Here is a 12124-nt window from a genome sequence, read left to right as displayed (position 1 = left end):
AATCTGTGCAGCGATGGGGCTATGTCATGTGGAACAAGGAGCGCTGGGACTTTCCGATAGGGCACAGGCTTGTCGAGCAGTGGTGTCGATGGCCCTCGGATGATCCTGAGGTGGGCTCCATGCACTACTCCTGGAGACCATGGTAAAAAACAGCAATAGCATCTATTGCAGGTCATTCAAGGCACTTAGCTAGCTGACGAGTCATGGCACAGCTGCTGTAGTAGGTGTCGAGTGCTGGAGATAGGCAAATATCACCTGTTAACAACATTCCTACCAACAGGCTAAGTTCGCATTCAAGTTCAAGTCTGCCTTGTTGCTTATTTCCCAAACCTCCCGCCAGACATTGCCGTGTGGAGTCGGTTGAAGCGGTGGGAATGCCCTCGGGAACCACTCTGTGGAGTGCCGATGAAGTTTGAGCTCAGGCTGACGCTGGCCTCGGTGCTTTAAAAAGCAAAGCAGGCACAAAAGAGGCTTGAAGATCTATCTCTGCTGCAATCATCACCATGTCTTCTCAAAGTCTCGTCAACAAGGTTACTATAGTCACTGGTGCTTCTCGAGGTATTGGCGCAGCCATCGCTCGTGAGCTTTCCAATCGAGGTGCTCGGGTCGTGATCAACTACCCAACCCCCGCTGAAAAGGAAGAGGCAGAGGCTGTCAGAAAGAGCCTTGCCTCACCAGAGAATGCCACTATTGCCGAGGCAGACCTGTCAACCCGCGAGGGGCCAGGGTTGCTCGCTGCAGCCGCCGCCAAAGCACATGGCAATCGTATCGATATCCTTGTCAACAACGCAGCGATCGGTCCTATGATTCCATTCGACTCTCCCGACGATGAAGCCTTAAGCGCAGCATGGGACAAGACAATCAACCTCAACTGCCGAGGAACGTATTTCCTCACCCGCGCCGTGCTGCCGTATCTTACCAAGACAAACTCACGCATCATCAACATCACATCCGACAATGCTCGAGATCCCCAGCACAACTCAAGCATCTATGCTGGCACAAAGGGAATGATCGAAACCCTTACACGCTCCTGGGCCCGGGACCTGCCACGCAAGTACGGATGCACTGTTAATAGTGTCGCACCGGGACCAACGTCTACAGAGGCGATGAAGATCTTCCCGAAAGAGTTCCATGAGAAGCTACAGCCGGTTTTGAACAGGATGCCGATTGCTTCTCGGATGGGCACACCGGAGGAGGTGGCTTGGGTGGTTGCCATGCTGGCCGAGGAGGGTGCATCATGGGTGAATGGGCAGATTGTGTCTGTTAGTGGGGGCTCTGTTTTGTCTTGAGCGCAGAGTACAGTTTTCCGTTAACAGTGATAAGAACACTGAGGTGATTAGACACAAAAACTACCAGGCCCAATCATGAGATAGTCTTTAACGCGTGCATCAACGATGTGACGGCCGAGGTTGATGAGAATGGAAGGCTGTGTTGTTCCATAGGGCTTCTATCTGGCCCGGAAGGATTAAGCGATCTAGATCGAGCTTCACAAGGATTGAATGCCACACCCGTCCGTCCGATTTGTTCAATATCTTGACGTGTCAAATCTCGCGCTGCATAGCAGCCCGTCGCCTATACAGATCGGGCAGCTGCTAAACTCATCAGTAGGCTGACAGTAGCGTGGAATGCCAATAATCTTCTCACTATGGCAACACCAAAAGTCCTCTTCTTCTTCCTCCAATAGACATTGCAGATCCAAGAGTCATCATATCTCGTCCAATGACGTGCCAGCCTAACCGCTGGATCATCAGACGGTGATAGTGCATGAAATACTAGTGGACGCTTATCTGCACCGCCAAGTCTACCAAGACACCACTCGTGTTCATGCGGGGTAATATCAAGACACTCTATTCCGATTAAGAATGGCACCATGAACCCTGCAAGCTCAGGACCAAGAATATGCTTCAACGGACGGTTCGGAGACGACTAACTAAACTTGACCAAACACCGACGCGCCGTGTCTCAAACGGGAAGGTCAGCCCGTTTCACATATACACCGACACAGGGCGGACTACACCTTCTGAAAGCAGCTCGTACTTTTGTTACATAGGCGAGCTGATCGGCGACGGATGTCACCTAACTAGTCGGGCAGGTGTTTGCAGCACTGTACCATGTGCCGAGAGACTGTTCTGGAATGCCAAGATGGTAGTGCCGTGGTGGGACTGAATCGTGAGGTGTACTATATAAGTGGGAGCACCCGCCTATATCTGCAATACTCGAGCACTCGTTGTCCTCTTGAGCATCATGAAATTCCTTTATACCCTCGGGCTCTTGGCGCCCCTGGCCGCTGCCAAGGTTTCTTACGATGGTTACAAGGCTTTCAGCATTGATGCTGGAAAAGACCACGATGCTGTGGACACTATCCTGAAGGATCTCAAGTTTGTCTCTCTGAGCTGTGAGAGCAACCACAAGACTCTTGAAGTGGCCATTGCTCCTGAGAGTCTCAAGGCCTTTGAGGCTCTTGATCTCAATGTCACTGTCATCAGCGAGGATCTGGGTGCTGAGTTTGCTGTTGAGGGAGAGTTTGAGGAATACGATCGTGAGTTACGGTGCAAGAATAGCCACATACTTGACTAAAAACACTCGCAGCCCCCATGAGACTCTCGGCCGCCCTTGCTGCGCTGCCTGATATCTCCTACTTCAACTCGTATCACACGTTTGATCAGCATCTTCAGTTCCTCACTGATCTTCGGGCTTCTTTCCCCAGCAACTCCGAGGTCTTTACTGCGGGAACCTCTGTTGAGAACAGAGCCATCCGGGGTATTCACCTCTGGGGTTCCAGTGGCAAGGGAAACAAGCCTGCTATTGTGTGGCACGGGACCGTGCATGCTCGCGAGTGGATTAGTGCTCCGGTAAGTAGTCTTTTCGCTGAAAGGGTGCTCTGGCTGACTTTTTAGACTGTTGAATACTTGACCTACAAGATCATCGATGGTTATCAGAAGAATGACGCCACTATCCGCAAGACGCTTGACAACTATGATATCTATGTCCTCCCCATCGTAAACCCCGACGGTAAGCAACCCCAGACACACCGAAGAACTTCGCTAACTTCCCCAGGCTTTGTCTACACCACCAGCAACGACCGTCTCTGGCGCAAGAACCGTCAGAGACGCTCCGGCCAATCCTGCGTCGGCACCGACGTCAACCGCAACTGGCCCTACCAGTGGAACGTCCCCGGCGGTTCATCCACCAACCCCTGTGACGAGACCTACCGCGGCCTCGCAGCTGGTGACACCCCCGAGAACCGAGTTCTGGTCAACCATACCAGGACCATCGCCGAGAGCACGGGTATCAAGTTCTTTGTTGACTGGCACTCGTACAGCCAGCTTATTCTTCTGCCGTATGGATACAGCTGTTCCGCTAGTGCCAGCAACTTGAACAAGCAGATGAGCCTTGCCGGTGGCGTTGCTAGCGCCATCCGGGGTGTCAACGGTCTCACATTCCGATACGGCCCTACCTGCTCAACCATCTACCAGACCGCAGGAGGCAGCAACGACTGGGCGCAAGATGTTGCCAAGGCTGAGCTTGCTTGGGCCTTTGAGCTTCGACCGGCGAGTGCCAGTGCTGGTGGTTTCACTGTTCCGCCTAGCAACATTGTGCCTTCTGGTGAGGAAATTTGGGCGGGTATGAGGTATCTGTTTGCGAACTTCTAGGTGGAATGTTTGATGAAGTAACTTGACATGAATTCCTTTTGTACTTCACAAGGCTTTCGTGGCCACAACATAGTTTCCTAGATAAAACCCAAGTAAACGACCTGAGGCGAAATGCCGTATCCAGTAGAGCTCTCTATGAAAACCTCAAAACCATCAAGTGCGTGACGGACCAACAGCTGTCGCATAGACCTTGGAACCTGTATCTTTTCCAGAGTCTGTATCATCCGAAACTTCTGCAATCTGAACTGGGGTATTCTCTCTTGTTTCCTCCTCGTCTCTTGTTCCAATATTTTTCTTTGCCCTAATAAGATGGGCTTTAGCATCGAAGTTCTGTAATGGTAGAAGGGATATACATACTCCTTGCGCTTGATGTACTGGTTCAAAACATGAGTCGAAGCAATAAGCGCCAACGCACAGCCAAGACAGAATGAAAAGCCCTTTGGATACGAAGGTGCTTCGACGGTCGGGAACGTAAGCAGCGGAGTCCAAGCCGTCGAGGACTGCGCAATAATAGTGATCAAGACAAGCGTAAATGACCGTTCCTCTGGAGAGTCGCGCAATAAAGTATTAACCCATCCATGGAAAACGCTCGATAAAGCGTTAGACCAATACATGGTTGAAAAGGCAAACCACTTCCCAGCTTCTGGGATGTTCCAGACGACCAACATGATCAAGCCAATGACATTGATTGACGAAGCCACGGTCATCGCCCAAGCTGGTCCGAGGATGAGATCGGAAGCGAAGCAGGCGATGAGGTTATAGAGGATACCCAAGGCTGGTGCGATGGTACCTAGCTCGTTGACTTTGGCTGGGCTGTACTTGTTCAGACTCTTGATCCATAGGAGGAAACTTCCTGTACTCTTGTGGATTCCGGCATTCCAAAAGAGAACATCGACGAGAATAACGGTCCAAAATTGAGGACTCAAAAAGATCTTTTTCAAATGTCCAACCTTGAAAGTGCCGTGTGTAACGTGGCCGCTACTCTCAAGTCGTTTCTTCGCAATCTCAATATCCTTGTCGTTGAGAATCCATCGGTTCGGTTGGTCGATGGTGCCAGGAAGGAGAAAGTAGCCAAGGATGCCGACGGGAAAGGTAATCAGGGCACAGATGATATACATCCATCGCCAGCCAGCCAATCCGTTAACGCCCTCGAGTCGGTGGGAGGCCCCGGATGCGACTAGGCCAGCGGTTAGGGTGCCGAGGTTGAGACCTACGTAGAAGATGCCGCCGCGTCGTGCAATCTCGTGGCCGCGATACCAAGAACCTGGGGCGAGATTAGTACGTAAAATAGGAAGATAACTCCCATGAAGTCACCTACCGAATACGTAGTGCATGGCCGGAAAGAAGGCAGCCTGTACCGTGTCTTGTCAGCATCAAAAGCAAGGCCTCGAGAGAGAAAGACATACCTCGAAGAAGCCAACCATAAATCTGTAAGCAGCAGCCTCGGCAAACGAGTGTGTGCGATACTGCAGAAGCGTAAAAACTCCCCACATAATATCCATGAAGGGAATGGTCCAATACATGGGGATGTAGGTAAAGAGAAACATGAACGGCAACATGCCGACAACTGCTCCCACGGTATACATAGTCTGCAGCTGCACCAACTCGTTACCGTAAAAGTTCAGGTCCTCCTTCATACCGGCAACGTAAGCATTGTCTGTCAAGGTCAGCAGCAACTCAAGACAAATGCTGGTAATGGCGGAATGCATACTCAGGTTTGCTTGGTCAATGTACTTGACCCAGTAGGCGAGAACGGCATAGGGCACCACGATAAGGTCGAGCTTGATGATGAACTTTCGCTCCTCAGGGGTGTCATCGTCGGCGTACCACTGAATCTTCCACCACTGCTTCCTAGGTACTGTAGAGTCTAACATATTGACAGCAGGACAATCCTAGTCGGATCAAAGTCCCAAGGCAGATGAAACCAACTCAAAAGCAAGCAGGTCAGTCCATATAACATTGCCTCGAAACGGCCGATATCGCTTTATATCTCAACCCTCCCATATCTAAAGCACGTCAACACACTTCGGCCTCCCGCCATCTCTAACCTAAGTTTTTCCGCGGCGATGAAACGGTAGACAAGGAAGTTGACATGTTCCCCGGCGAGATAGTGGAACTAGAGCCATCGGCGTCGTGCCGACAGCGGGGAAAAGATCGAAACGGGAGATTTTCACAAGCACGTAATTAATCCCAGCAATGGTGGATCATCTCCATTGGGCAGGCAGGAGGTTGAAGATTCGGCCTCTCGGTGAATAGAATCAGGTCCCTGAAGATAGAAAGAGACGGATAATAACGCTTTGATATCAAAATGGTCCTATCTGTGATGATGCTGCCCGGTTGGTGGTGTCGGCATTCAGTTTTGCTGCCGTGGTTGTTCGCACGACAGGTATGGGGCATCTCGCGTCATCTGGATAGAGCCCGATCCTAACTGCTCGAGGCAATTTTTATCCAAGGGTCCTAGTAATGGTCGGTGACGATCAAAGTACTGGTCATGTTTACACCCGGATGCTTGCTTCCAGAAGGAAATCTCAGAATCCTTCTTAGGGTCTTGAGCAGTGGAAGATGAAGTCTTTGCGACTCTCCAGGTCAAGTGGGGTCCCTGGGTGTCATCTACCGTGTCAATGATGAATCACCGAGCTGCTACTAAATGGTAGACGGCAAGGATGCTTCTCGACTTGGGCTTGTGACAGATTGCCGTGCTTCTGAGGATTTAAGCATAATGAATAAAGATTCATGCTAAATTATCGCCTAAAGCTATTGGTCGAGCTTAAAATCACGTTCGCATGTGTTATTTTCTGAACCTGCATGATGCCATTCAGGGTGCAGGGTATGTTGCAATGGAGCTACTCTCAGGGTCATGAATCACTGTCTGAGTCCAACCCCTCTCCCGTCCCATCACGATGCCTCGGTGAATAGCATAGCTTCCCGCCAAAGAAGCGCCAGGCTGAAGACGGAATCTTTGCTGATAGCAAATTGAACTCAAGGGTGCTAAATGAAGCTTCCTAGAAGCATCCGATGCTGGTCCAACAGGCTTGTCACTGCAGCTCAGCACAACCAGATAGGTACTGTTTATAACCAGCAGCATTGGAAGTGGTTTCAATGGGTATATAGCTGTGACGGGTTTCTAGACATTCGCTGCTTAGTGAAGTGTCTAGTGGTATATAAAGAGAGCTTAAGCTTGTCGTTTTAGATTCAGTTGTGTCGCTTTTTGCCTGACTGGCGATACTGCGTATCTTATGGGGTTTAAGGGCCGATTCATCCATGACCAAATCCAGATTGAAGTAAATAGACTTAAGAGAAAGGATTCAATCGTATATTTGCATCGTAGTCGGAAAGGTTCAAGCAAGGAAATCTCTAATAGACATTATAGAATATTGTCTTCCCTTCAAAGGCGAAAGGGGAAAAAAGAAAAATTATAGAATGAGATGTCTGTCAATTTATACCTCCAAGAGCCCAAACAGCCCCTTTGTCCATATCTTAACAACATGGTTATTCCTCACTGCTCTAGACAGCTTGGATGAGAAGGTCAATAGGGATATTGCCTCCTGTAGAAGCAGTAGTCTCAGAGGCTAGACTAAGAAAGAAATAATTGCCGAGGAATTGAAAACCCGCGAATTGAGTCCAAACGCCACCAGTAGGGTAACAGACTGGGTCATTTTCATCGTCAAAGTCCTCAATGCAAGCCATCGCTGGTGCACTGCATTTCAGGACGCCTCCATCCATCTGTCCCTGGTTGCAGGTGACGGGCGCCTCATTGGTCCGGGGCGTTGCGTTGCAAACATACAACGAAGCTGACTGGGAGCCGCTGTAAAACCCACATATCTTGGAGCCGTCGACGATAAGGGCGCCAGTGACCGCCTCGATAGAAAAGATACCCGCTGGCACGTTGGAAGGGTTGTAACCGCCTAAGGTTATGCTGCCGTACTGTGGAGGTGGAAGCCTGGCTGGTGTGCCGGTTGTACCGCCGCCCTGGCCGATTGCGTTGAAGGTCTCAAGGACCGGAGAAGAGGTAGAAGTGGGAGCAATGGTGGATGAGGTCGTCACATCCGACGTGGCGGAAGATGTGATGGAAATGATAGTTGAAGTAGCCAAGGTAGTTGTCGATTCCGTCGCCGAGTCAAAAGTTGTTGACGAAGCTGTTGAGTCTGAGGAGGTAGAAGATGTGGTAGGGACAGACGAAGTCGTAGATAGTGTAGAAGTCTCAGACGTTTCTAGTGAAGTAGACGTCTCAGTGGTGACTGCGTTGCTGATATTAGCAGGCGGTTTTCTATGAGAAGCTGGCGTCAAGACTTACCCGAGTTAGGCGGCACGCATGGACTTGCAACCGCGCCCAAGGCAAAGGCCAAGGAGACCAAAACGCGGCAATGCATTATATTGAATTAGACAATTAACGAGAGGCAAGAATGAAATGGTAAGAAAAGATGGAAACTGCTTGGCACCTCAGCACGGCTGGCTTGCTCTTTTTCTTTCCTGTCGTAAAAGCCACTTCATTTAGGGGAGCAGCACTATCGAGGAACTAGCGAAAATTGAGATGCATTATTGCTCAGTTATTGGTGAGACTCCACCAGCTAAAGAGCCGAGACCCTCGACTTTGGGCGATGGGCTAGCCGATCCCGATTAAACACAACTTCTGGACTAACTTGCAACCTGTTTGTGCTGTTAATATTGGAAGTGCTCAGTGCGCCGAGACAAGATAAGCCCGAGATACACCACTGATAAGCACGTGACCACCCTTGGAGCCATTATAGGACCTTCACTGGAATGCTCAGGGAGCCAGTGCAGGCACGGCCGGCCGTGTCAAGAAGGTCACGTGATATAAAGCACGGCCAGCCATATAAATAAGATCCATTATGTCAGCCCACGGTGCGTATTATCAATAGCCAATCAGAAGGCTAGTTTACAGTCTAGCCACATAAGCCACACTTAGCCATAGCAAACTAACCACTCGTGCCACTATGCCACGCAAGGGCGAGATAAGCTGCCTCTATAAGCTGCCTCTGTAAGCCAGTTACTGGCTGCTATTGCAAGCCGCTGTTATAGGCTGTTGCAGGCTGCTATTAAAGACCGCTATAAGCTGCACCGTGGGCTAACATAATGGATCTTATTTATACAGCCGGCCGGCCGTGCTATATATCACGTGACCTTATTGATATGGCCGGCCGTGCCTGCACTGGCTTCCCCCTCCTGCCCGCATCGTGAGCCAATGAAGCACGTGCACCCCGCGCAAACATTCTTCCAGGGTCCTCCTCGATGGATCACGGTTCCATCGCTTGACACTAATATCTGACCTGTTCAACCTCAAGGCCGCTTATTCCGAAGAATTTGATTCTTTATCCCTCAAACATCATCTCTCTCCTCGTCCATAACAATGGCATCTCCCGAACTTACCCCCGAGCTATCGGAGCTCTTCTCCAAGATCGAGAACAACTTCAAGACGACCAACCTCGGAGAGCATCGTTGGTATATTCTCGTCATCGCTTGCCTCTCTGCCAGCCCGGACCCGGAAACATCCGCAGCTCTATACCTCTACCTTACGCGTCAAGAAGCCTACCAGACCAGCGAGTCCAGACAAGCTCTTGTGAGACGACTCCGCGAAGCCTTGGTCAAGACCATCTGCCTCGTAGGCGTTTGCAAACCCATCGAGGCTATTCTCGCAATCGCAAAGGTCGAAAAGCCCGAGGATCGAGATTTCAGCAGAACACGACAAGACTGGCAAGCTGATGACGCGAACCACGAGCGGGCCGTGAATTGGTTCAAGCAGTTGTACACGCGCAACGCCGCCGACACAATCGGTCTGTTTGACGCGCACAAGGATTTCTCGTGGATTTCCACCGAGATTACCTACGGGCTGTATCTTTCCGATCGCCAGGTTCTCGATGACAAGGATACGCAGATGGTTGTTTTGCCCGCCATCATGAGTCAGAATCTCCGCCTTGAGACGCATTGGCATATTCGGGGAACGCGACGGATTGGCGTGAGCAAGGAGGACACTCAGGTCGTTTGCGATAGTGTAAAGGCTGTGTCGGAGTTTTTTGGGATCAACTTGAACAGGGTGCCTACCGTGGATGAGGTTGAGCCTGACGTGTAGGCCTGCGTGTTAGACCTGGACTTGGTGGGGTGAAAGCAATGAGGGCCAGGTATAGAAATCTATCGTGGCGTGATGGCATAAAGGAGTGGAACTAGACGTCCCAAGACTGGACCAAGATATGACTCACGAGCGTACTTCGTCTCGATGTAACCCTCACGCAACGAAAATTGAGAACCGTAATGACATTCACGAGGCGAACTCGACCGCACAGCAGTAAGTTCGGAGAGGTGAAGTGAAATAGTCAACTATTATTATCCAATCTAGATTAACCCGATAGCCATGATACAATTTCCAAATTTCCATGAACACACCCATCTCAAATCTGCCAACTATCCTTGCACCGCCAACACGAAAAAACACATGATTGATCCAACCCCAACGCGATTAGTTTTGGTTCCGAGGTGAGGGTGTCATCGTCTGGCTATCGAAGCTCGCAGTGGTGAGACTCTCGTCAAAGGGTCCAAGCTCAGATACTTGGGCCTGAGGCTGGAAACGAGTCGGTCGAAGAACGGGCTGAGTCTGTAGCTGAGGATACTGGGCAAGACCAGAATTCAGATACTGGAGGTTGTCAACTCCCATGCCTCCGGTCATACCGTACGACTGAAGAGTTGGTCCCGAGCTGGGCATCGGGTGAGATGCAGAAACTTGGTAGTTGGTAGGCCAAAAGCTCTGTTGTCGAGGCTGAGTTGGCAGTAGTGAGTATGGCACCAACATCTGAATCCCGAACTCATCCTGAAAGAGATATCCCAATCCCGGAACAGGAGCCATTCTCGCTGCGGTCAAGAGAATGGGGGTTCCTGACTGCTGCAAGGTTGGGAAGTTGAAGCCTTGGCCGCCAGCCCCAGCAATGGGTTCAGGATCAGGGGGGAGCTGAGGCTCTTGTTGCTTGGATGGCTTGCGCTTGGACTTGGTGGCCTTTGTGACTCTTCCTCTCTTGGCGGTGGTGGTTCGCGTCATCTCTGCGTTGGCTATGTCGGTGATGTGGTTTGGCATGATCTTCTTGAGTGCGGGACCAACATCAGGATCGCCGTACTGTGCTTCGTCTTGCTCACTTTCATCCTGAGTAGGTCAGTATGCTGTAGATGACTTTGAAGGGGCACATACCTCATGATCCTGGTGAGGTCGGGCGGCTAATGGAGCCATGATTGCGACCGGGGTTCTGCGAGGTGTCGCGCCTGGCGAAGAACGTCGATGACGCTTGGTGGTCACAATGCCGCGACGAGTATCATTCATTTTCGATGGTCTTTTGTTGCTTGAAAGAAAGATGATAGATCAAAGTCAAAGGGCGACAAGAATAGGGGGCAACATCGAGTAATAGCCACTCAGCCAACCCCCAGTTGTGCAAACGAAACTCAACCATTGTTTGGTTCGAATCTAGCGGTCAACATTTCTATCGCTTTCTCCAGGTTTCAAACGCTGCGTTGGATGCCTCGACGATCGAGGTTGCGTTTGGACTTGACTCCACCGCGGGAGGCTGCACTGGTTAAGATGGGGCGCGGATGTGAGCGTCAGGGGTGCCAAGGCGTCGAGGCGGCCGACCGAGGGAAACGCAGAGTTGAAAGGCATTCTCTATTCTTTTCATGTCAGGATAGTCAACCTACTGTTTCATACCATTGGTGCTGCATGATGAGTATTTATGTAGATTATAGAGTATCCAGTCTCAACGGGACGAGTCATGCGCGTGGGTTATCTGCTCGAGTCCAGCACTTATTTATTACTTTCATCTAATATATTGTGCCAATGAATGTAATATCCATTTTTGGGCACAATCTTCCCTACGTTGTTTTGGATTGCCCCAAAACTTTCCGCAGCGCCTAGTCCCCCAGCTTTAAGCCCGACAAGGGTCAAGCCAAGCTGACCTGGCTCAGGCACAGGCAGGATGTGTCGCAAGCCCACGTGTGTCTACTCTTTCAATAAAAACGTGGCCTTATCTCAGTGCTCAGATCTAAGCCGAATGACATGTGCCAGATGCAAAGAGGCTCCTGACAGAATAATGAGGTGGCAGCCGGACGCTAGAGATGCGTGGGGCCGAGACCGTCTCCGCCGGCTCCACCTCCGGATGCCGTGGTCCTCGGACCGTGCATCGGCTTGTCCAAGTTTCAGGGCTGATTAAAGAGTGTTTGATCCAATGCCCAGGGCGGAACCTGCAACGAGGTCTTGGCTGCAGATGGTGAGATTGCCCATCGATGAGTGGAAATGAATACCCCTAATCCCATATGAGCGAGGAGTGTCATGGAACAATCCCGGCATCTGTCAAGCATAACAACGACCCTATGCGGCCGGCCAACAATTTAATCGGTTGCGCTCAAGGCCTTGATCACGGTCGGGACTAAGCTGCGCGCCATGGACCTTACCAAAGAAGTGTTCTGAAAGGGCATGCTGC

General features: G+C 50.7%; 6 protein-coding genes across 6 annotated transcripts; 3 read left to right on the top strand and 3 right to left on the bottom strand.

The window, feature by feature from the left end:
• Positions 1-503: 503 nt before the first annotated feature.
• NECHADRAFT_45893 (uncharacterized protein) lies at positions 504-1289 on the top strand (the record flags this gene model as incomplete). Its single annotated transcript, XM_003044507.1, has 1 exon — positions 504-1289. The coding sequence occupies one exon, from the start codon at positions 504-506 to the stop codon at positions 1287-1289; it is 786 nt and encodes a 261-aa protein (XP_003044553.1).
• Positions 1290-2244: 955 nt separating this feature from the next.
• NECHADRAFT_45775 (uncharacterized protein) lies at positions 2245-3653 on the top strand (the record flags this gene model as incomplete). Its single annotated transcript, XM_003044506.1, has 4 exons — positions 2245-2522; positions 2600-2852; positions 2898-3012; positions 3058-3653. The coding sequence occupies 4 exons, from the start codon at positions 2245-2247 to the stop codon at positions 3651-3653; spliced, it is 1242 nt and encodes a 413-aa protein (XP_003044552.1).
• A 153-nt stretch (positions 3654-3806) lies between these two features.
• NECHADRAFT_83147 (uncharacterized protein) lies at positions 3807-5527 on the bottom strand (the record flags this gene model as incomplete). Its single annotated transcript, XM_003044390.1, has 4 exons — positions 3807-3954; positions 4011-4917; positions 4972-5005; positions 5060-5527. 4 exons carry the CDS (start codon positions 5525-5527, stop codon positions 3807-3809), a joined length of 1557 nt encoding a protein of 518 aa, XP_003044436.1.
• Positions 5528-7157: 1630 nt separating this feature from the next.
• Positions 7158-8023, bottom strand: NECHADRAFT_83146 (uncharacterized protein; the record flags this gene model as incomplete). Its single annotated transcript, XM_003044389.1, has 2 exons — positions 7158-7891; positions 7948-8023. The coding sequence occupies 2 exons, from the start codon at positions 8021-8023 to the stop codon at positions 7158-7160; spliced, it is 810 nt and encodes a 269-aa protein (XP_003044435.1).
• Positions 8024-9021: 998 nt separating this feature from the next.
• On the top strand, positions 9022-9741 carry NECHADRAFT_45666 (uncharacterized protein; the record flags this gene model as incomplete). Its single annotated transcript, XM_003044505.1, has 1 exon — positions 9022-9741. One exon carries the CDS (start codon positions 9022-9024, stop codon positions 9739-9741), a length of 720 nt encoding a protein of 239 aa, XP_003044551.1.
• Positions 9742-10125: 384 nt separating this feature from the next.
• Positions 10126-10974, bottom strand: NECHADRAFT_83144 (uncharacterized protein; the record flags this gene model as incomplete). Its single annotated transcript, XM_003044388.1, has 2 exons — positions 10126-10800; positions 10846-10974. The coding sequence occupies 2 exons, from the start codon at positions 10972-10974 to the stop codon at positions 10126-10128; spliced, it is 804 nt and encodes a 267-aa protein (XP_003044434.1).
• Positions 10975-12124: the final 1150 nt, after the last annotated feature.

Source organism: Fusarium vanettenii (genome assembly GCF_000151355.1).
Source record: "Fusarium vanettenii 77-13-4 chromosome 7 genomic scaffold NECHAsca_22_chr7_11_0, whole genome shotgun sequence".
In the NCBI taxonomy this organism is placed as follows: Eukaryota; Fungi; Ascomycota; class Sordariomycetes; order Hypocreales; family Nectriaceae; genus Fusarium; species Fusarium vanettenii.
This window is presented reverse-complemented; position numbering and strand designations above follow the sequence as displayed.